Source organism: Triturus cristatus, chromosome 4_2 (genome assembly GCF_964204655.1).
Source record: "Triturus cristatus chromosome 4_2, aTriCri1.1, whole genome shotgun sequence".
Classification (NCBI taxonomy): Eukaryota; Metazoa; Chordata; class Amphibia; order Caudata; family Salamandridae; genus Triturus; species Triturus cristatus.
In genome coordinates this window covers 567,357,490-567,383,077 of record NC_140586.1, presented here as the reverse complement: position 1 = coordinate 567,383,077, position 25,588 = coordinate 567,357,490, and the positions used below count along the sequence as shown (strand labels likewise).

The 25,588-nt window shown below is 42.9% G+C and overlaps 1 protein-coding gene across 1 annotated transcript in view; it reads right to left on the bottom strand.

Moving 5' to 3' along the window:
• LOC146834707 (uncharacterized) overlaps nt 1-25,588 on the bottom strand; it is a 293,340-nt gene that overhangs the window by 6,192 nt on the left and 261,560 nt on the right. Inside the window, exons 54-60 of the mRNA XM_085602223.1 lie at nt 22,321-22,578; nt 21,895-22,152; nt 16,369-16,629; nt 10,515-10,775; nt 5,845-6,105; nt 3,116-3,376; nt 1,100-1,387 (exon numbers count right to left, since the gene is read on the bottom strand). Of these exons, the coding sequence (XP_085458349.1) occupies nt 1,100-1,387; nt 3,116-3,376; nt 5,845-6,105; nt 10,515-10,775; nt 16,369-16,629; nt 21,895-22,152; nt 22,321-22,578 (1,848 nt within the window). The remainder of the gene's footprint in view (nt 1-1,099; nt 1,388-3,115; nt 3,377-5,844; nt 6,106-10,514; nt 10,776-16,368; nt 16,630-21,894; nt 22,153-22,320; nt 22,579-25,588) is intronic.

Below are 25,588 nucleotides of genomic sequence, written 5' to 3'. Positions count from 1 at the left end.
CCCTTCCTTGTGCTGGTCAAAGGCCATGACTCGACTTGTTGGCCTGGCAACATCAAGCAGCTACCAGCTGACAGTGGACAACACTGATGACACTGTCAAACATCGGGGCACACAACATTTCAACTTACTCTTGTGTCTCTCAGCTGACAAAGTGAAGGGAACTTTGAGTGTTGACTATTTCTTCTGAACTCTTAGGCACTAGGGATTTCCAGTCCCCCGAGCTGTAGGAGTTCTGGAAACTGAGCATTCTGTAAAAGCTAGTAACATCATTGACCCAGATCCAGAAATGTCATATCGAATGTAGGGCAGGAATCAGGCACCTCTTCAGACAATCAGAAGATTGCTCTTTGGAAACAACTACTCTTTGGGTATATGAGATTCACCTTCCTTAGTTTCTTTTTTTCAGTCTTCATTTGTATAGGAAATGGCATGCCATCCATTTGAGCTGCTAGGTCTCAGGGGTGCTCTTCCATTTGAGCGGTGGAGCGTCGCCCCACTGAAATGCCCTCAGAGAGAAAAATAAAGTGGTAATGAAGTTAATTCATTACCATTTTATTTTTCTTCACCCCGTCCCGAGCGGAGCGTCAGGACAGGGGCAGGGGCTGCTGCTGAATGACAGCAGCAGCGAGAGCAGGGCACTTTCAGTTTAAAGCATGCATGTCTTTTGGCCTGGCCATCTTGTGTAGGCCAGCCACACATGCATACTTTAAACCTCTCTAACCCAGCTGTCTTAAGACAGCTGGCTAGAGAAATCCAAAGCCTCCAGAGAGCTGTGGAGCGCCGAGTGAGGCCGCTCCTACCAATACTAACACTGCTCTCATGCTGATGAGAGTAGTGCTAGATTTGGTTATTAGAGTCTGGAGCTTGCCTGCCGGGAGGAGAGAAGACCATCGAGGAGGAGGAGGATGTCTTTTAGCGTTCGCAGGTGAGTTGTTTTAATTTTTGTTTTATTGTCCCACCTGCCCTACCACCCCTGGGACATGCCAGCCGCCACTGCTAGGTCTACAGCACTTGAATATGGAAGTCTCCATAGGCTGGACTACGGACAGGCTGCAAAGTCCTTATTCTGCCCTAGGTGGAAATTAAAAATATTTTTTACCTGTGAAGCCACTGATGGGGATGGATGGGAGACTGATTCCAGCTGAGTTTCTAGCAGTGACCGTAACATTATAAGCAGAGCTGCATGGCGTAGCAATGTAAAAGTCGGGGTATGTAGTCCAGTAGGAATTCAATATGAATAGGGCATCTGCGTTGTCTTGAATGGATCCTTGAACCGTGGCCATATAGTCCGCGGCGCAGTGACTTTCACCCCAGGACACTTGAACTTCTTGAGGCTTTATGGCAGGGTGGTAGATGGAAGTCTCCACTAGCTCGGGTGGGCACGGCACTGAAGAAGGAAAAAGACAAATTTCAGTTATACCAGGCACCAACTCAATGAAACCAAAGTGCTGAAAAATTCATAAGCATTCTTCTGTAAGCAGAGGGTCTTATGGATTGACCTGAAAGACAGAAAATGTTAATAACAGTATTTACACACTAACAACCAATCGAAATTAATGGTGTATAACGGCACACGTGCAAGCAAGCGAAAACGCAGACAGCAATAAGGGTAGACCAGGCTAAGTCAACTGTATGATCTGTGAGGAGAAAACAAGTGGATCCTGCAGGAAATTAAAGGTTAATGTTACTTCTATCTTTACTTTGTTGATTGTGGACGTTGGACTTGTACGTGTTTCGTTTTTGGATTTTTATTCAGTAACAGGCGCATGGCTATCAACTGAAAGAATAAGATTACGATTTTGGTGCCACGTGGTTGTGAGGAACCGAGACCTAGAAGATGGAAAAAGGACAAACCTGTTTTATCTGTTCAGAAATCCAGATCACTAACTTCATCTTAACTCAGTGCAATTCAGCACTGCTTTCCTCCTGCAGACATTGTCTTTGGAGATTTAAAAATTAAAATTATGGTCTAACTATTTTGTTGATTTTCTTTTGTTGATCGTCTTTTATCCCTCTTTGTTCAGTGCACACAGAGAAAATCGATAAGTAGCCACAACTGTTTTCTGGATTCTTTGCGGCCAACATTATATTACATACTCTTAGGAAGTACTTTGGGATGTCTACGCACTTGTTTATAATTATGCTTATTACTGATTCTGATATTTGAACACTGTTGTGGGTGTCTAGCCAGTGAGAAATTAATTATGTTGCATTATTTTGTTTTTTTAAAGTGATGTTTCTATATAAGATACCTTAATGTGATAGTGATTGTCTTACCTGCTCTGACATGTTGGACTAAAAAAGCTGATACCTGAGTTAAAATATTTATGGAGTTGGATACGTCTATTGCTGATGCTATTTCCGTGGTGCCATTGAACAAATTGCTGAATTTGCAATGTTTCATTGTCCTGCCCTGCTACGTCAAGGTACATTCTTAGTCATCGTTAACACAAGGGGCACTGTTCCTGTATGCGGGGTGCAAAAGTCACTCACGCATGAGGGTGCAATTAGTCACCCGTGCAATGAAAAAAAGGGGTGGGGGGACAGAAGAAAGAAATTAAGATATCCTAGGTAAAAATGGGGGCCCATTCATGAAGTGGAACAACCACTTGTACTCTGTTGCCCTCACACACCCCAAGGGGTGTCATGCTTCATCATCGGGCTGTTGCTCCTCGTGGGGCATTCTTAGTCATAACATATACGTGTACTTATAAGGAGGGATCAGGGAGGCGGAAACATTAAAGCATGCAGAAAGTATAAGTGAAGGAAGATGCTACGTACATCTGAAGATTATTGGAGGCATTGCTGTATTGCATACCAAATCATCTACCTATGACTGTTGAATCACGTTTAGGGAGTTGTGATGAAAACTCCACAGTTAGTTCACGTTTCCAAAGATTTCTCTGGACCCTGACCTGTACCAAAACACATGTAGAGGGCCAGGCTGACTTGACACACCAGGAAAGTACTGAAAAAGTTCATGACTCAAACCTGAGGATTTTAACTTGCTTATTTGGAAAATATGCCCGACGGTTTTTAGAATTTACCAGCCACTACATATGCAATACCACACCACAAATAAAATGAAAGTTGTGAAAGAGGGTGAGAGTGGTACCTAATCCAGAAAGCACAGGAGCTGAGGACGAGCTGTTGCAGATTCCATTCGAGGCAAGAACAGAAAATATATAGTTGGCACCGCAGATCAGATCACTGACCGGGCAGTCGCGTCCTTCAGTGTCACAAGACGCTACGTAGCTGTGATCTCCAGTCACGGAGGCCAGGTAGGTCTGGGCACCTCTGCTCAGATCCCATGTGAAGACTGCACTATTATTCATGCAGTCCATGTGCACCTGACTGTTCTCCGGCATGCACGGCACTACAGGGAAGAAACATTAACATTTATTTTTAAAATAGACCAAATACTCAGAATAAATAACAAAAAAGCAGGGTGAGCAGGGAAGAAGATGTATCAGAAAAACTGCAAACAGTGTTTGTTGGAGTTTCCTAGATTTCATTTACAGTGAATATACCAAACATAATTCAACAAGAATGGATTTTATAATGGGTCACAATTAAACAATAATATCTCTTAAGTCCCAACTCACCTCTGGAAGCAAAACCTAGTGAATCACTGCAGAATCTGTTTCTGCTGCTATATTCTTCGGTTTGGGTACCAGGGTCGTATAACTGTAGTTCATTCATTCAGTAATACTTGTTTTAAGGCTGAATAGAAAAGAGCTGAGAGGTCGAGGTGTACACATGGGCAGGAAGAGCTCTAGGTAAGGGGCACCTCTGTCAGGAAGTTGTAACCCACTCAAGCAGAGGACAGACATCTGACTGGCCATCTTTGGCTTAGTCAGCCAATCAAATAGTTGTTGCTTTCTTCCTTTTAGGAAGTTCACAACTTTTATCATGATTAATGCAGGTCAGCCAGATCATTTCACACAAGGTTTTGTCTAAGAGCTGTTGAGGCAATGTCTTCTGAGGTTGTATGACATTGTGCTCCTTCTTCTTGAACCTTTCCCTTGACTAACCTACCCATCCAAGAAGTTAATTTCATAACTGAGACAATGTCAATATGAATGGACTGTGAATAGTTAGCAGCCTTATTGGGATTATAAAATGTGTGGTAAATGCGCAGGAAGACTGCGACTCCAAGTGCTTCACCCACTCAAGGCAGCCGGAATATCCAGGTGACAATCTGGCGACAAATGGGGAATAACAGGAAGACACTGTGGCTGGGGGAAACTTTCTGCATGGTATTCCCTTTTCCAGCTACACACTCTGTAATATTGCTGCAGTATGGCATGGTTATGGTAATACAACAACAGGTTTTACCATGCTTTTGTACCAAGCCGCTTGCAATGAGAGCCTAATTCTCAATATTTAAACCAATCGAGAACATAAAGAGCTCAGAACCCATGCAACAGATCCCATCTCTGCAACATGGAGTATATTTTAAAAGCTATCTCCCATTTTCCCCTGGCTTTTGTAGGGTGCAATCCATAGATTTTTATGGCTGGAATTATGGTAAGGCAAGCATAGGCATCAAGCAACATCGGCAAAGTGACAATAGGCGGCCCCCAGGTCCGACTTTAGCGCTGGTGGAGCCCGGTGCGACAATCATTTTTGGCGCCCTCCCACCCATTGATCAGCTCCTCGGATTCCCGCACTACCACCGGGCAAAAGTGCCTCTCATCTCTCCAATAATAAGTTATTGATAAACACAGTGCCCCCCTTGAGGTCAGCGCCCCCTCCACAGGTCAGCGCCCAGTGTGGCCGCACCAGTTGCACTGCCCTAAAGCCGACCCTGGCGGCCCCCACAAGGAAAATATTTTCTTCATTACAAGTAAGGGGTTAGAAAAATGTCACTTCTACTAGGGCAGCAAAAGACTTTAATTCCATCTTAATGCCATTTTAGAACAGAAAACTAGAGGAATGCTACGAAGTGTGCAACATTATAAGGTAATCCAGGCTCCGACATAGAGGGGGAGATTTACTAAGATTTTGTGCCGTGTTTGCATCCCAAAAGTGACGCAAAACGGCGCATAATCTTTTTTTCCTAATTACATTTCCAGCGCTAAACTCGTTTAGCACTGGAATAACGTAAAAGTAATGTGAAGCCGCGCATGTCGCTGCTTCGCATTACTTTGCGCCATGGGGGCGTGCCAAGGGTAGTACATGGGCATTCCCATACAACCACCCACGGTTTCTCACACTAAACCCAATTTCCTAAAAATAGTAGATTGGGTTTAGCGTGAGAAAACTGCGCCGTTTTCAACTAGGAGCAAGGAAGGAGAAATGCTTTCATTTCTCCTTCCTTTCCCAACTTTGCATGCGTGCTGCACTGTGCAGCACGCATACAAAGTGGGAAAAGCTTTTCCTCGTGTCTAGCATAGTATTTTGTACAGGAACAAAAACACTTCCTGTCCAAAACCTATGCTACACTCATGCACAACCCGTAGCGCTACGGCGCTAAGGTGTGTGCTTGGCGCACGGAACCTGAAATCAGCGCCGGCGCAAGAGAAAGGAGAGGAGAGAGACATATATTTGAAGATATGGTGCTCTCCTGCTCCCTCCCTGTCATGCAACGCAGCGCAGCTGTGCTGCGTTCCGTGGACATTTTGTAAATCTCCCCCAGAGTGTACAGTGCTTAAAGACTTATCCTTCTCTGAAAGTCATATATTGTCAATAATTGTGGTCAAAGTTCCTTAAGTGACAAATACACAGTGTGAAGGGGCGTAAATGAACTTACATAAGACTTTGACAACCTGAGGGTCTGCATTGTATTTGTCACATCGGTAAGATTAAAGATTTTTAGTGATACTTCATTAAATATTTTACCTGTATTGATGAACACTGACAGACTGGAATTACTAGCACATGTGTCATCCTGTGCAATCACCTCCACGGTGTAGTTAAGTCCACACTGTAAATCAGACAGAGCGCAGGTGGGATCCGTGGAGTTACAAGAAGATCCCTGTTCATTGGTTGCAATTGCTGTGACGTGGTACTCCCAGGCACCGGAACTTGGCGTCCACAAAATGGAAGCAATGTTAGTTTCACAGTCCAGAATAAAACGTACATCCTGTGGGACACATGGTCCTAGGGGAAGAAATACAGACAGACAGTGATAATTAGTCTATTAAGTCTTAGAAATATGGTTTCCGACTATCTTACTGTTGTCTTCTACAACAAGGCAGACCAATAGCAAAAGCCTACATATAACTTAAAGGTTGAGGGAGATGACTGAATAAGTAAGAGTTTATCAACTTATTTAGAGAAGCTTTGCTCAAACTTTCTAAATCAAAAAACGTTAGTTAATATATTTTCATTCCACAGGCAATTAAAGTTGAACCCAACAAGGGGTCTTGTCTTTTCTTTAAATGGTCAAATCTTGAGATGCAATGTTTGAGAAAGTTGACTAAAAGCAGTTCTGTGGTGCTCAAACAATGATAAGTTTATTTCGGTTTATCACAAACCATAAAAAAAATCTCAGCATAAAAAAATCGAAATAAATACATAAAAACGCCTTTTAACCCAATACAAAGTTCATTGGTCCACCATCTGGTTTTCTGCTTGCTTATACACAATTTGTATATATCAGCATTCAAGAAAGTAATTCCCAATAGCAACTAGGACTAATTCAGGAAAAGGCTGTTGAATCAACAATTAGTAAACGTCAGGTAGATTTACTCCAAAAGTCATCTCTACAATCAGTGGTGGGATGCTCGGCCCAAACATCTTCTCCATAGGTTTCATTCCTGGAGAAGGGAAAGGCTTTGGGTCTTTCTGAGTATCAGCACTGCTAAGATCATCATGATGGCAAACACACAAACCTGTTTATGTTATGCCATGTTTTTGCCATTTGTGTAGCACCTCCTCTGCCATTGGTAAGGCTTCCTAGCACTTTTGGTAGGCCTTTGACTTTGCACAGGGTGTCATAGTTTCCACTGCACACCAAACTCTGATTCAGTTTGTGAAGATGTGTGCAGGGTACTGTGTGCTGCTCTTAATCTTGCTCAAGTGGTCATGCCTCATCCATTGAGCTGAGGTGATTCTGGAGTTTTAAAGTTAGGGTCGGATGGTTTTGGAAGCTGCCTCCTCATCTTCTAGGTTGATAAGCATGGCCATTGTCTGGTGGTTGGAACTCTTTGTGTGGTATTTGTGGATGCAGGTATTTTTGAGCAATAAATATTGAATGCAATGACTAAACTAGGCCTGGGAGTAATTCTAATTAAGCCAGAGTTATAGAAAAAATTTCAGTAATTCTGCGTTACTGTTTGATGTGGATTAACCGATATCACAATTACGCCAGATTGCGAAGTTAAAAGTAATTTTGGGAGGGAAATCCTACAGTGAGAGCACATTTAGTGACTGTGTGCAGCTTGTTGTGCTGCTGTGTATGTTCTGTTGCATTTAGCACTATTTTCTTAGTGCAAAATACATCCCCACATCCATTTTGGACACAAGGGTGCATTTTGCGCTAAGAATCTAATGGTAACGGCAGAATTTCTCTTCTTGAGTAAATCCGCATGATCATGCACAATTTTTAGGTAATTCCACATTATTATGCTACATGGAATTAGGTGAATTATGCCCACTCCTAAAATAAACCAAAGTGGGAAGAATCACATCTGCAATTTTTACTGTATTCAATATTTATCACATCTGAAACGTACTGCATGCTGTATGAAATAAGCATGTGTGGAACACATAGTATCAGCTTGTAAAGAGACACCGAGTCCCTACACAGCGCTATAAATCTGTTTGAACTCAAAATAGCCCCTTTACTCCAAGGATATATATTTTACTACCGCAGTGGCTGCCCACACACCACCAGATACCAACTAGGCGAGAAGAAGTTCTGTTTTGTTCCTGCAAAGAACAAAACAGGCAGGATCCATCTATATCTACCTTTAGTATCCTACCTCAATATTAGAAAATCATTCAGACTACAACATAATGGATCCAAGCAGGCAGCAAAAGTGTAGGCTTTCTGATCAAGAGGTGGCACAGGAGATTAGGAAGACTCATGACTGTCTGAGGGGCCACTTCATGTTTAATAACTAACTTAAAACCTACAGCTGGTTATGGAAGGCGACCATGGAGACAGGGAATTTTGTGTCATCCTATCCACGGAATGTGGAAGATGCAAAGAAACAGTCGAATAACCTCAACAGATGGTGAGAGAGACTATGTTGCATATTACGTGCAAGAGACTAAGAGCACAGGTGGCAGAACCCCATCAGAGATACAAGTCAACCTGGGGAGGAAAAGTGCTTTGGACCCTCCACATGTCAACACTTGAGGGCATCAGTGGAGGAGAGGAGTGTGGAGGCATCAAACAGCATAATGGGAGGTGCACAATTGTTTATACATGCACCTCTAGTGGCCTGTGTATTATGGCCCAATGCATACAAATGGTGTACAAAATGCACAAAAGGAGGAGGGTGGCCAAAGTGTGTGCTGTCATGCTTGACTTGTCTGTGCAAGAGTTTATATGGCAAATATTTCATGATCTGCCCATAACCGAAGAGTAACATACTACCAATTGGCACACACATATCTTCTGAATCTATTTTGATCTCAAACAAGGAAGTGTAGTGTCAAAGGTTCAAAACCGAACAAACGGTCTGGCCAGTAAGCCATGCTAACTGCCATGCAGGGGACAAATTACTTGGGGATGTGCACTGTGAATGGATGCCTAGTGAAGGCCCATAGGGTTGTGCTTGGCTAATAGGGCAGCCAAGAAGGCATGCTCAACTGGAAGAAACATGATACCCAGAACAACTGACAAGACTGCACCCACTATTGCAGTCTAGAAGACACCCAGCTCATCTTCCAAGACAAATGTAGTCCAATGTAACCCCCAGTGTTATCTCTCCTGTTACCACATGCCACCTCGGCTGCTACAAGTAGTTCCACCACTGCTGCAGCCACTAGCGCCACGTCAGCTAGCCCAACACCTGTCAACTCAACAAGTACATCACATAACCCAGATGACACCACTGCTAGTGCAGATGCGGCTCTGGGAACCTCTACATCTACCCCTGTACCACACATCGATGCCCTTGAGGAATACGCTTACAAGATACATCCAGAGTGCATCCTACCTTTAAGGTTAAGGCATGGGAGATGAGTGTGTGCTGATGATTGGAGACTGCCTCAAGGTTTTATTGTGGAGGATATAGCTGACAACTCATCTGATGCAGGACAGCCTCCATCAGCCACAATGGTGACACTGCAGGAGTTGAATCAGCGAAAGTCAGCTAAAGTCCAAACTAGAAGAAGTGCCTGCCTGCACTCCTTAAGACCAAGGACACCATGAAGGAGCAGCTGGGGTGTCTGCATCCATACTCACTTTGATTTGCCAGATGGTACAAAGTCCTGTGTACACTGGCTCTGCAAAGGGAAGCCTGTGAAAACTCCTGGAGTAGTATGAAATGACATTGACTCACACACACGCTTTACAGCTAGGGACAATACCACTACCTCCACTTCACCAACCACCTTTTCACATGCCGCTCAACAAAGGACATAAAAAGATTAGGTCTTAAGGCACAACTTTCTGGCCCTACTGCAGAGTCTAAAGATGACTTAAACATCTGCCAATGTGTAGTTGCAGGTTCCTGCATCTACATTTTCTTTAATGTGTTTTATTAATATACAGTGTTACTTTGTGTGGACTGCCTGGTTATAGGTAATTCATGATTGATTATGTGATCCCTGAAGGCAGTGATTCTGACTAGCTATATCCTTGTACTACCGGATTATGGTAGTTATTCAGATATGTTTCAGTTGTGTTCGTTTGCTGGTGTATATGAATGGGGTCTAGATGTCTTTTTCCTAATGTTGGTTGTATCATCCGTATGTAAGTGGTGGTGTTCAATACTTCTTTATTGTGCACTACTTCATCTTTGTGATTTGTGTGCTGGGTGTTGGTAACTGCATTTGTAAAATGTACCACACACTTCTGGTAGAAGTGTTTTACAGATGTACGATCCCCTCTTTTTTAATGGTTCATTAGGCTCACGATTGGATTTTCTCTACAGCACACTGTATTTACTGTATGTGGTACATGACATTACAGATATTTTCCCAACCTGGTAAATATCGCATGCAGCGATTCTACTCATACCCATGTGGAGCAGCAAGACAAGCAGCAGTAAGCCATCCACACACTACTGCCAATTCTGCCTGACTTTTAAATGTGGACTGTATGGGTTTATGGTCCATGTAGTATTTATGCTAGCAGGTCAGTTATGCTTGTCCTCTGGAATTTTTGCTCATTTATACTGAATGTGTCATTGCTTAAAGTGCAAAGTTATCTCAAACTTCATACTATATAGATCATGGTTTGCCAGTATTACCCATTCCGTGCATAAAAAAAGAGCCAGAACCAAGAAAAGAAAGTTCCTATTGTACCACTGGAGCTTGAATACATGTGGACTATACAACCAAGAAAAGACAGGTATTAATCATATATGCAAAATTCTAGATTTCTAAAGTACCTGATTTCACAAGAACACCAGAGGACCGCTCGCTGAGGCACATGCCAAAGAAAGCCGCAACAGTAACAGCATAACTGTGGCCACAAGGAAGGTCCATCAGGTTACACGCGGTATCGTTGGTGGTACAGGTGTAGTTGAGCCCATCAGATCCAACAGCTTCGACAAGGTAGGAAACTGAATTTTCAGCAGGCGCCCATGAAACCGAGAGTGTGCTTGCACCACATTCCATGCTGGCAGTAAGATTGGTGGGAATGCACGGCACTTGAGAGAATGAAAAGAAATGTATGATCAGCCATCAACTTGAAAACAACTATCTGCCATGATGATTCTTTAACATTGTCCTGTGTTTGCTGCGGATGTGGTTTCATTGTGTTTAGCAGCTGGGTTGTAGCACAAAGAGTGAATGACATTTTGATGCTTATTCATAGCCCATTAACCAATCAGATTTGTTTTCTGGTTTCAAAATGTTTTGAATCATTATCTGATTTGTGCGCACTAGTGAAAGAATTATACGAATTGTTGCTGATTCAGCATTTTTTAATTTCTCAGATTCCTCAAATACCACTGAGCAGATTTACACCAAACCCCTCTATTCTGATCCAAGTTCTATCTTCATGTCAAGTTTGATGTGAATGAGTCCTGCAGTATTTTTCTGTACAGGAGACCACGCATTAACAGGGCATTTATTGTGCACCTAAAAAGGGACTTCCCCTATAACTTAAGGTCCCTTAACCACTCTTCCACTGAGTTTAATGGAGAATGTGATGTGAAAGTACTCAATCATCGCAAAATCTGGGGTACGTTCTTGAAAAGGGCCAAAATGTTATTATTAAGCCCCAAAATCCATTCTATGAACTAATGGTCTTAAGTATAAACGAAGAACCAGCGGGGTCTGGAAATTATATTTATATACACTCGAAGGGCAATGAATGGGTGAAGCAGTCAGGATGTATGACGTTACAACGCATGCTTTTACAACGCATGCTGTTACAACGAAAGTTTTACAACGCATGCGATGTTACAACGCATGCTTTTACAACGCAAGTCTTTACATCGACATACACTAGATGGCGTGCTGACATTAGAAATGTGTAATTTACTATTCTAACTCCAGTCCACGTTGCAGTAGGGAAGGTGTTTGGATAGTAAACTACACTATTTCTAATGTAGCAGCGGCGAGCAGCGGCGAGCTCACTCCAGCCTGAAACTTAAATGTGATAACTGCCGCCCGCTCCTGCGCCGCCAGTGTCCCGCCCTAATTTTAAGTCTCTTCTCGGCCGGCATTGGGCAAATGAAACATGGACACGTTGTTGTAGTGAGTCTCCCTGACATGTGAATGCCGAATGAAGCCAGCAAGCTCAGCTAAGCCAGTTCCTGCAGCATTCAGAGTGTGAGAGCAGTGTGAACCGTGCGCTGCTTTTCTCAGATATAGTCTCTGGCTTGACAGCATCAGGAGGTGCTATAAATGCGGGACTTCACATTTTAGTGGGGTGATGCGGATCACCACACTAAAATGCATTAGTCTAACGCCTGATGTGTGGTACATAGCAGGGCTACCCCCAGCAGTCTTTCTGTTCCCTGTTGTGGGCAGATAGGAGGTGGTTTTCTCCAACCTGCCCCCGGCGCATGGCAGAGAGTCCACTAGACCCCCAGGGAGAGCATCTGGAAGGGGAGCGCCTCTCCCTTTGGCAATGGGCTAATATCCATCCCGCTGCCCTAAAATTCTTTCTGCACTCCATGGGGGACAGATTAGAGGTAATGACCTCCAAAAAAATGCTTCCACGCAGCATCTAGGGACCTGTCTGCAAACTACAGCAGTGATTTACACTCTGCATTTGGGAAATCAGTAAGCTGAGATCTGCTAGAAAAGCAATTCCCCTCACCCACCACACAACCATCCCCATCCAGGGGGCTGCATTCAAAGTGTGGGGGAATTTGTCAGTGCACCCCATGATGATGGAAATGTTCCTCGAAGCACTGACTGCAAAGTCAGCCATTTCCTGTCATTAAAAGCCTGGGCTGGTCAGAGGCCTTTGTTTCCATCTACTCCTACCCTTTACAGCCAACTGCTGCTGCACAAAATGGGGATACAGCCCTATGCCAGGCAAGGTCAACACGACACCTTGAATTCCAGAGTGTGCCATGCCTGGTGCACGCGACAAGCACCTATGGACCAGGGGAGCTTGCCGGTGGCGCTTTCAGCTAGTCCTAAAGGTTAAAGACCCGCAGCCGTGGCATCTAGTTATAAAAGCCCTTTTACTGCTGCCATGTTCCATATTGCCTCTTAAAGGCAAACAATGATTTAGAGCAGTCATATTGTGCGAGGAAGTCGCATTCTTTCTCACACGCTGTCAGTCGGAGTCTTTCCCATTAGGCATGTCAGCTGCTGGTGTCCGTCTTCTGACAGCTAGGAAAGGGGACACACACTCGGGAGTGGGCGTTGGGCAGAGAAGTCTGACCAGCAGTGGATGCAATATCAGGCCGGGGGGTGTTTTCGACAAATGAATGGAAGAAACCAAATATCCTTCCCTCCTACACTTGCTGACTGTTAACCCATTGTTTTAGTAGTCAAGACCGCGCTCACGTGAATACTTGATGCATTGTGTCTTTTCAGTTTCTATTATCTCGTCTCAAAACTGCTTTTTTTATTGAAACCCTACAACACTGTTGCGTTCTACCTTCCCATGGATGCTTATGTGCGATAAGGCCTCTCACCACTTTAAGGAATCGCGGAATACGGCAAAGAGAAACGGTATTGGGAGCTCTGAGTAGAACATTACTAAAAGCCTGCTGCGGCAATACAAAACAACCAGTGGTGCGCACGCACCACAGAGGAGCCGGGGGAGGGAGCGCGGCAGCGGCAGCGAGGCGAATGCGCGCTGCTGCGCGTACTAGACACGGACGGGAATGGGCGTGGAAAAGGCGGGACATGCGCCCGTCTTTGCCCAATCGCGTGCCTTTTTTGAAAAAAAAAATAACACACTGAAGCCAATGACGGGTGGAGAAAGCCTGATCACACGCACAAGCGTGTGAGCAGCTTTCAGAACCCCCTTACAAGACGTCTCGCGCTGCCCGAGCAGTGCTTTGCACTGCAACGCTAGGCGCGAGACCTAAAAACTGGTGGGAGGCAGCGCAATGTAGATGGTGGGGAAGAAAAGCAAACAACAAGACAGAGAAAGCATTTGGAGCTGGGAGGGAGTTAGGGGGGAGTAGAAGCACACAGGTGAGAACGCAATATGGGCAGATTGCATACGAGGGCAAGTGCATCAAAGAGTGGGCAGGGGATAAGCACATGGGTAAGAGAGATTAGTTTGGAGAGGGTAAGAAAAGCACACTGGGAAGACAGCTGGCTGGTAAAAACATGCACTCTCGAAGAGTACTTAAACAAAGAAAAGTACAGCATGGCGGGGCTGATTAGTGTAATTGCACCATTACTTCAGCCCCCTGCCAGTGCGTATGTCAGATTGGCTGGCTGCCTACAGCTGGCCAATCTGACATGTGCACCTCAGATCCTGCAATCCCAGGGCTGGGAACAAGCTGAGGGATTGCAGCCGCAGGCCCCAGCCCCAAATGAGCACTGGGTTAGCCTGCTCCAACCAATCCTGGAGCTGCACTGCAACTCCATGATTGGTTGTTTTTTTCACACGGGAGGAAGTCCTTCCCTTTTACACCAGACTGCCCCTAGTCACCGCCGAGGACTTCAGCAGAGGAGCAACAGGCCCTTGCGTGTCAGTGCAACAAATATGGTGAGTTTATTGGGCATGGCACCCCTCCATATTTTATGTTGGTGGACGGTACTGGCAATTTGGTACTGGCAATTTGATCCCAATTACCATAAAACTGTAAAATTCAACATTGTTATATATGCAGGCAGGATCTGGCGACATTGGAGTAAACTTTTTCAAATACATGATATTCACAGATATTTGAATACTGACCCGCAATCTTAGTTGCCTAATATTTTTTATCACAGCATCTGTCAGACATGGGCTGTTGTTACATATTTGGGGCTAATGTATAGATCAAAACTATACATGGGTATGATGATTTTTCAAAATACCTTTAATTTGTTCAGAGGTGGGTTTTTTAAATATTTGCCAATACACATTCATAATATCATATGGATGAGGTAGACTTACTTTTTAAATATTTTATAATCTTATTATTGTGAGGTTTCAAAATACATATGCATTACTCAATAATCTGACGACTGATTACGATGAGACACAGGCTGAAAAATGGTCTGGAAGTGTAAATGTAAATGCTTTACCTGCTTTTGTTTTGCATAGCTTTGAACTGGGCAATACACTTGCACACTCTACGAATTTGTTATTACAGCATAATAAGATTGTTTTATGTTAGACTATACCCCTAGAAGTTTACATCAATAGAATTGCCATGTAAATCCACAATTTCCCAGATGTCAAGATGAAAAAACGGATGATGTGCACAAGCTCATCACAAGCTTCGAACTGCATGATTTTTTGGAGGCTATAGCTTGTAAGTTGCCCAATTTGTTTGTTTCAGAATGATTGCTTAACACGTGTTTTATTGTGCCAGGCAGTGATGGACAGAATGGTACTATACCACATGAACATATGGGAATATGCTTTGTGGCAACAACTGCTGCTAGACTTATTCTTCCTAAACATTGGAGGGTACTGATTGACTGAATTATGCATATTGGTGGTAGATGATGTGTTTCGGTTTTTAAGATGGAGTATGCTAAAAAAAAAAGCGGACATATAGAGTGTGTTAGAAGCGGGGGATTGTTTTGTCTAAATACTTACGTTGGTACTACAATGAATTTAAACATATATAATGATTATTATAAGATTTAGGGTCCGATTACGAGTCTGGCGGTCTTGCAACCTCCAGACTCACAGTGGCGCGAGGGTGGCGCTCCACATTTTTGCTGATTACAACTATCAATCAAATTCATATCGAGTGTGGACCGCCGGCTGCGTCAGGGAACAGCCGTTCCCTGGGGGTGGCCCAGCGGCGCCACAACGCAATATGCTGAGCGGGAACTGGTGCTGTCCCGTTCAGCAGATTACGAGATCATCCACCGCCAGCATTTCATGGGAGGAGTCTCGCCATGAAATAGCTGGCAGTGGAGCGAATAAGAGGGCCTTACAGGGCCCCCATGTGCTCCCCGCCATGGGGATACATTCAGGGGGGAACAACATGTGCCCCCTTGTCGGTATCTCGACAAAGTTCCAGCACTGCATGGACATCACTGTCCATGCCGTACTGGAACTTTTTGCCATTCCCATTGCAGTGCCCTTTTTTCCAGGTACAGCCATGGTAAAGGCAATATTACGAGTTGAACTTATGTTACATAAATTGAACTCATAGAACGGCCGATGGTCCTTGCACAGGTTTTATAATTAGGCCCTAAGTTATCATTGCATTTTACTTTACTTGCTTCTTTGCTACCTCATCAATAAGAAAAGTGTATTGGATACAAACTCTGTTTCATTGTGTGCAACGTGTAAGGAACAAGGAAGTGTACATTAAAATATGTAAATATATGGGTATTTTTTATGGAACTGTCCATTTTTGTGCCGTGCACTGACCTCATTCAGTGATCCGGCAGCATTGGCAAGATTTACAAATAAAAAATTGACACAATGCTGCGGCACGCTAATAGGTGTACCAATTCCATGCAAAATGCATGAACACAGTACGGTGCGGCATATCCAATGATTCATGCAAGAGGATACAATAAACTCCAGGGGCTCAAGAATGTGCCCCGGGGTTCAGTCCTGGAGAACATCAGCACAAATTAAGTACAGAATACTTCCAAATGGTAGTAAAAACATTTTAGGGATTGCTCATATGGCATATTTACCTGTTTGCAGCTCATAAATACTACTCTCCTGACCTTGGCAGTTCTCGTCCAATCCTGTTACAGTTATGGAGTATGTGTGGCCACAAAGTAAATTGGGAATAGTACATGACGTGTCTGTGGTATTGCACGATCCCGTATTACCGTCCACATCTTTGGCAATTGCATTGTAGGAAACCGCGCCATCACTGGGATCCCATGTAATCGTTGTGATGCCTGTCTCACAGGTAGCAACAGCAACCACGTTGTCGGGAGGACACGGAACTAGGCAAAAACAGACAAATGTGTTTTAAATCTCTAAACGAGCAGTATTTTTGCAATTTGACTTAAAAATGAGATAAAATGATCACAACAATGTGGATTTTGTGAAAGAGCGCTCCTGGTAGTAGTTTGGGGGGGACCGGTGGGGAAGAAGGACATCTACACAATGAGTTGGGAAGGGGACTGTAAAGTCAGCAGACTGTTTCTCACATCCCTTGCATCAAGAACTACTTGGACTTTGTATGTGCATTCGGCAAAGCTTTCACATTAGTGCTGAGTTTTATGAAAATCTTTTTTAATGTACCATGAACACACTCAAGATGTCTTAGTGTCGCATTTTACCCATCCAGCCTATGGTTTTCAACCTTGAGAAGTTAATTGTTTCTATGATCCACCCACTCCCTGGTGCCCGTGGTAAGCAGTTATGGTCTTGTGGTATAACAAGCAGCAGTGAGGTTTTTTTTAACCTTTGCATATAGAAATGCAAACGCGCACTGGATCAGAGCTGAACTATGGCTGACTAAAGAGAACTGTTTGGATACGCATTGGAGATCCTAAATCGCGTTCCATTTTGGATCAAGTAATACTCCTACGATCATTCCTTCAAACATCATCTTCTATGTTGCCTTCGAAGAAGTAGTTACTTGCATGACCACAGCAGCGCCTCCAATGTTCCTGAATGCCGGAAGGCGTGATGGGGAATGCGAGTTCACAACATTAGTGGCACGTGCCAGTGGGCATCTTTGACAGTTGCATCACACTTTATATGTAAGAGATAAATAGGCTGCCTCGTGCTTTTGTTACATTTGATGTCATAGAAGATAGGGGATTATTTCCTTAGAGAGTCTAACGAGCAGGAGGTGGGCAGGACGTCGACCGGAGCATGCAGAAGTATTTACTTTCCAGGACGGATTAACCAGAGCTGGTCTCAGACTGAGCGTCTGATTCAAGACAGTAATATTGGGTGAAGGAATGGTGGGAATACCAGACAGCATCCCTGAGATGCACTGATAGTCACTTTAGTGACTTATATGTAGAAAGTGTTACACCCAGAATATCCAGGGAATTGAGCCATGCCGCCAGAGGATTTATTCAAAGGGGTAGTGTCGCTGAATATACAGAAATTGATCAAAAATGTTAGCGTCAAATGAAATCCGAAGGTATTTCATTAAATTCACTCCCCAATCATGTAAGAAATGCTGTCTTCTTTTTATATGTTCAACTACTGGGATTCGAGTACAGTAGTGGCAGAGCTTGTAAAAATGAACTTAAAGGAAATTAGTCCAGGAAAAGCGATGATGAACGGCAACAGAGAATAGTAAATCAATAATGGTTTTAAAAAGCAACTACCAAATGTTGATTCGTGAGAGGCTCAATTGTGTGAGTCCTACATGCCAATGTAGAAGGTTGAAAATAAGTTTTGGTCTTAACCTTGGTGCCTGACTGGTCTTCTTCAGGATATGATATTTACTACTGTAGGGTGTTTCATGCTTGCTGTGGTCCATAAGCATTACAGCAGCAAAGAGCCCTTTGGGACCACATCCTCATGTCAATACATCCAGAACTTAAAAGTTGATTCAAACTTTATCCATCAATACGGTGACACACAGTCAATGATTTTTTGAATGAATTATGTTCTGTCTGTTAGCATTATTTTGTCTCAGGCATGTTTGTGGTGCTTTAACACTGACAGTAAGATATGAGTGACCTTTTCTCCACCAGTGAAGTATGCCTGGTACGGATTTTTAAACATGTTTACACTGAAAGTCTTATGTTAATGTATGTTGGCAACTTCAATACCTATAGATATTGCTTGGCCAAGTGATGCAAAAAATTAGAACTGGTTTGAGCTCTAAACAATGGTGCTCTTTCTTCAGCTTTAATTATTGTCGCAGAGGTACCAAGTTTGCAATTGAGTACATGAAGCTACAAGATGATCTTTGCAGGAAGGGAGAGCTTGATTCTCAACCTGACTTTACCTTTTCAGATTATTATGGCCATCATGGCAACAAAAATGGAGCTCTGCATAATCTGCAAGATCTAGAAGAGTCAGCTATGACAGAGAGAGTACTGTGATATCCTCTCGTTATTGCAAGAGTGAATAGATTACAAAGAACCCAGGTTAAGGGGATAGTCTGTGAGCTATCTTTGGAGGACACAGCGTGCACATCCAAAACATTTTCAGTTATGGTGCCATGAGAATAGCACCCTGGAGTGGCAATATCTTTGTCTGGGGTTGCCTGGAAGATGAATCAAGGGCCATTATCTTGGCATTCTAGGAGCTGTAAGAAAGGGATTGCTCTTGAGATGACAGAACAGAGGCAGCCTTGGCAATGATACGGAGTCTTTATATAATCTTCTATCCAATTGCGGGTTTATCTTGGATTCAGAGTGGGAACAAGAGGAAAAAAAGAGTGACTGTTACTCTTGCACTTGCTTCCTAGCTCAGTCTTCTTTATTTTCCTTTCCCTATATTGTGGGTCCTTTTCCCTGAAATAGAAAAGTGCTCATAAAGGAGTTTCCCAAGCACAATCTCTTTACTGGAAGCCTATAGCACGTTGTGTGGAAATGTCCATTGTTGTTTTGGAAAAACACTTTTCTATTAAATTAATCACAACCAGACGCTTTATGGCTTCGGTCAACAACCAACAAAAATAATATCTAATTGAAGCCTTGTAAATAGCTCCTAAAACTGTGAGATTTAGAAAGACTAGTGTCAGAAAGCATGTGGTAAAATGCCAAAATAGTTTGAAATATCCCTAAACAATTGACACTATGGAAAAAGTACAGTAAAGGATGCACTAGGGATGCCATTATATCTCTGTGTACCAATAGTAGCACTGGAGAATGGGTCACCTGTTGCTCATCTTAGGGTACTAACAGGCACATGCATCAAGCTAAATTGCGGTCGCAAAGGGGCAGATTCTGCAAATCTGCCCCTTTGCGACCGTAATTTTTGCATTTGGAATGCATCAATCCCAAATGCAAAAATCACAATTTGCGATTGCATTTAAGGAATCGAAAATTGCGATGCCTTAAATGCAATGCAAGATTGCATTTACAATAGCGATTTCGCTATTATGGACCGCTAAATACAGGTCATTGCAACCGGATGTTATTTAGCGGAAGCTTTGAAAAATGCACTAAAGTGCATTTTTCAAAGTTTCAGGTTACACACACACATTGCCCTTGGGGCACATGTGTGAGCAACATCGGTGCACACCACAATTTCAGGGGTGCAACAGGGTGTCTTTTTGACACCCTTGCACCCTTGAAATTGCATGCGCAAATTGCGAGTACCTATTGCGCATGCAATTTCCCATTCATTCCTATGGGCCATTCATTCCTATGGGAAACCATTCCTTAATTGCGACTCGCAGTTTGCGATTCGCAATTAAGGAATGTTTAGGAATCGCTATTTTTACAGGGGTTCCTACATGCATAGGCTTTTGCGAGTCCTTCATTGCGATTGCTTATTAATCGCAATTAAGGACTCGCAAAAGCATATCTTGATGCATGTGCCCGTAAATGTGGTTGCCTACCATCCTGATGCTGGAAGATATCTGAAGATGTGAAGCAACTGTAGGAAAAAGTATGTGCCCTGGAAACTAGTATTTTCCCCGAACAGTGTAATTAGAGAATTAAACTGGGATGGACTGTAGGGCACTTATCTTACGTGCAAAAGTATTATAATTTAGAATATGGATATCTTTGAATGTGACTACATTAACTTTGAGGTAAGTTGTTAGAGGCCTGATCATGGTATGGAGTGAGTTTTAGGAAACCTGAGCTTCTTATCTTTGTGGAAGAAAAAAAACATTGCATTTGCTTTTTTTATTAAGGGGGAGGGTGCACAACTGTCAGCTGTGGTGGATAAAGCCGAACTGCTGAGCAAAGCTGAAATGTTCCACATCGAGGCAGGGACTTGAAATTTTTTATTTAAATGATAACATAGTAATATATAATAGCAAAAATGTGTATATCTTCACATTCGTGTTGTAAAATGTTTAAAGGACAGGGATTAACACACCATCTCTAATAGTATCAATGTTTGGCCTAAATGTGATCTGTATGTGGTCCTAGGATTTTTGATGAAGAGTCACAGATCTAAATACATAAAGATGCTTTACGTTTGAGCGTTAAAGTAACCTTGCAGCTAAAATCAAAGAGATCGGTAAACCTTCAGATCCCTATTGAAAGCGAGAATTAAGATAAGACCATTACTTTAAAGTACTACATTAAGTAACACATGCTGCGATGAAGAGACACCTCTTTTGTGCAAATTACTATTGTAGAAAGGATTGACTCGGCCCAATGACTGCTCACCACTATCCAGTCTTCCATTCATAACGATTGCAGAACATTCAGATGCATTTGTAAAATTGTGGGCCATATTATCAAGAATGGGCGATAACATTATCGTCGCTTTAGCGGCAGGAAACTGCCGCTAAAGCGGTGATAAGGGGCTTGATAATATGCCTTATAGAATTCCAATAGAAGCCCAGGTTTGATGTCCTTCACACCAGAACCTGGGCTTCTATTGGAATTCTATAGGGCATATTATCAAGCCCCTTATCGCCGCTTTAGCGACAGTTTCCTACCACTAAAGCGGTGATAATGTTATCGCCCATTCTTGATAATATGGCCCTGTATTTTTCAAAATTTCATGAACAAGTATGTGATGTAATATTGATTAAATTTACATCTGAAAAAACAGTAAAACCTGAATGTTAGGGTTACAAATTCATACATATTAGCAGGAAGACTGGCTTAAGGAGAAATTGTTTCTTGCAAGATGTTTTCTACTCAGACCAGACTCCGACAGTAAAAAATTGTAGAACATGTCACACCTGCATAATACATGAAATTTTGGTAAATTGACATAATTCGAAATTTCTGATTTTCATGAGTTTTTCAAGTTGAGCTCTTGTAATGAAAGGTTTGCACCGGTTACTAAGGAACATAAAAATAATGTCTAGTCAGAAAAACAAAATAATTATGACTGACTGGCCTAGCTAGTCCCTCTTAGCAGTTTTCGGTAGCTTTTAGCGAGCATGTTTCCTAGTCACTCGGCTGCTTAATAAACACATCTATTACAAGATAGATAGCAATGCTGGCTCAATTAAAAAGCAAAGTAATAAATTGTTGCATACTTAATTTGTACATTTTTATAGTTATAATTGATAGAGCCTTCTTTAATAAATTTCAGATGAATGTGTGCAGAGCAAACCTATCAGTAAAAAGGTAGTTGACGGCTAGTTTACCTACCAGTTTTCAATTCAGTCACAGAGTTGCTATTGTTGCAGATATTGTCTATGGACTGAATGGTGACATTGTATTTGACTCCACAATGAAGTGTGTCTAAGGTGTAGTTTGTATACGTGGTAGTATGGAACTCTGCGTCTCCATTGATGCCCACTGATGTTACTGTGTAGAACTCTGTGCCTTCAGTTATATCCCAAGACACTAGTCCAAGATTTGTGCTACAGTCGGTATGGGCCAGAAGGTTCGGCAAAGAACAGGATGCTACACAGTTAGAAAAGACAAATAAATTAAGTTAGTTATGAACACATTGCAAATTACACCACCTCATATTCGATGCTTTGGTCCCTATCACAATAATCAGGACACCTCCAAACCCTTATGGCTAGTCATAGACTAAAAGTTTAGGAAAATACATTTTGTAATCAGTACCTGTTGCCACCGTGACTGGTGGACTTTCCTGGCTGGAGCAAACATTGTCAGCAAAAACTCTGATGTCATAAGCATGCCCGCACGCAAGGTCTGGCAGTGTACACGTTGTATTTGATGTAACACATTGAGAGGGGTATCCCACTGTGCCTTGTGCCGTAGCAGTATATGTCAATGCTCCACGGGATTCTTCCCAGGACACTTCTACAACTCCTTGACTGCAGTCATAATGAGCCTGCAGAGACTCGGGAACACAGGGCACTGCAGGGAAACAAAGAACCAATCACTATTTTGAATACAGAGTTTCTCATATTATTTTTTTGCAATTATTTTCGATTTTTTTTAACTAAAAAATAGTAATAACAGCGTGGTGCTGTAACGATGCCTACATCCAACCCTCTGCATAATAATAAACACTAATATGACCAACCAGCATACCTACATGGACTAGGCCCTCATTAATCTAAGTTCCAATTCACAGGTGCCTCTTTCTATTTTGAGATGGCCTGGTATAAGCCCAACAGTCTCTACTTACAACCTAGTTTATAAAATGGCAACAGAAACAAATAACATTTAGTAGCCAGGAACCTACGTTACTATCCATCTTTTTTAGAAAGCCTTTTAGCTTGTGAATCCTGGAAGGAAACCAGTGAGATCTACCCGAGCTCTTATGAAAACTAGTGGTGGACCCATTACGTTTCCACTGCCCCACTAGTACCATACTAACCTATATAGAGAAAACAATACTTCTTCAGTCACTTAGAGTGCTAAGATTTTTTTTAATCAGACAGTAGACTAAAGGTTGAATAGGACACCATAAGATAGTCAATTATGGTACCGCCAGTCAATATTTTATGAGTGAAGGGAGCAGGGGAATCGTGATGAAACCTATCATTAGTTGTCACACAGTCATTTTTTCCTAGTATATCCAGAAAAACCAATCCCTTTTATTATAAAGGAGATCTGGGGGATATAAGTATTTACAATTAGAATAGAATCCCTTGCACTTTCCCTCAGAGTTGGGATAATTTTACAGCCTGAAAAAAATTTGAACAGTCAGAAGTACTATAGAAATTCCAGTTGTGTGTCCTATTTTTGAGGGAGAAGCATTACAACTACAAATGTATTCTTTTTCTTCTTTTCTTGTTACATTTGCTGCCCATTCAAAGGCAGTGGCCAAATGTCAGGCTCTGTTTTCGGAGAGAGCTTGGTGTTTACTTTTCTTTCTCTGACTTCAAAGTGAGAGGACTTATGTGACAATCTTACTGGGTACGGGTAAGGAAAGGGTTTGGTTTTCGCACTACACAATTTAAATGTCAGTAAATGAACTGTGCAAACAGTCCAGAATATATCAGAATTAGGAACGCACAAATCAAGCACATTTTTTTGTAATTCTGAAGTGTGGTGGAAACAAATATTTTAATATGATCAATTCAAAACAATACACTAGGTGATGCCATTACCACACAATATCGTTTGCTCTCTGTATATTTTTTATCAGTAAAACTGTATGTATAAATGTAATGGTCATTTCAATAGAAAATTGGCAGTGCGCAACCACACCATCCATACTACACTCTACGCCACTCTGCACCACTCCACTCTATGCCACTTCACTTCACTAAACGCCATGCCACTCTACTCTACTGTGCGACATGCCACTCCACTCTGCCACACACCACAACACTCCACACTGCAACACTCCACTATACGACCTTTTATCCCTCTCTACAATACTTCACTCTGATCCATGCCACTCCATTCTACTCCACTCTACATTTCACTCCACTGTATGCTATGCCACTCTATGCCCCTCCACTTTATGCCCCTCAAATCTACACCCCTCTTAAGACACTCTTCTCCATTCCACTCCATTATACATCACTCCACTCTATGTCCCTCCACTTTAAACCCCCTTTGACATTTTACTTCACTCTATGCCCTTCAACTCTACACCCCTCTACTCTACTCCCTATACTCTATGCCCCTCCACTCTACAACACTTTACACCATTCCACTCTATGCCACGCCACTCCACTCTACGACAGTCCACTCTACGACACTCCATGCCACTTTACTCTAGTCTACGCCACTCCATGCTATGCCACTCCACTTTACGAAACTTTACTCTGCTCTACGCTAGTACACTCTACTCCATGCCACTCCAATCTACTCCACTCTTCGACACTGTACTCCACTCTATACCACTCTATAACACTCCACTCTTCACCCCTGCACTCTGTCACTCCACTCTACTCCACTCAATGCAACTCTACACCACTCTATGACACTCTGTGAAAATCTAATCCATGCCACTTTACACCAATTTACATCACTCTACACCACTCCACTTTACTCCACTCTATGCCATTCCACTCTACTCCACACCACTTCACTCTATGACACTCCACACAACTTTACTCCTCTCTGCGCCACCCCATGCTACACCACTCCACTCTGACACCTTACTTTACTCTCCACTACCTCACCTCACTCTACTCCATGCCACTTCACTCTACTCTGTGCCACTTCACTGTACTCCACTCTATGACACTTTAATACACTTTACGTCACTCTATGACATTCTACTCTATGCCCCTCCACTCTATGCCACTCCACTCTTTAACACACAACTCCACTCTACTCCACTGTACGACACTCTGCTCCATTAAACCCCACTGAAACTTTACTCCACTCTACACCACGCCACACCCCTCTACAACACTTCACCCCACTCTACGACCCCCAGCTCTACTCTATGACCCTCCACTCCAGTCTATGACACTCCACTCTACAACCTCCACTTTAGAACCTTCCACTCTACAACATTACTCTACTCCACTCCACTCTACTCTACTCAACTCCATGCCGCTCTCCTCTATGCCACTCACTGTATGACACTGTATGCCACTCCACTCTACTCCACTCCATGCCTCTCCACTCTATGCCAGTCACTCTATGCCATGCCACTCAACTCAACTCTACACCACATCACTCCACTCTATGCCAGGCCATTCCACTCTACGACACTTTACTCACTTCTATGCTAAGGCACTTCAGTCTACGCCAATCCACTCCACGCCTCTTCACTCTCCACCCCTCCACACCACTCTACTCTACTATATGCCATGCCACTCAACTCCACTCCACTCTATGCCATGCCACTCCACTCTATGACATGCCACTCCACGACACTTTACTCCACTCTATGCTATGGCACTTCATTCTCCTCCACTCCATGCCACGCCACTCTATGCCACTCTACTCTACG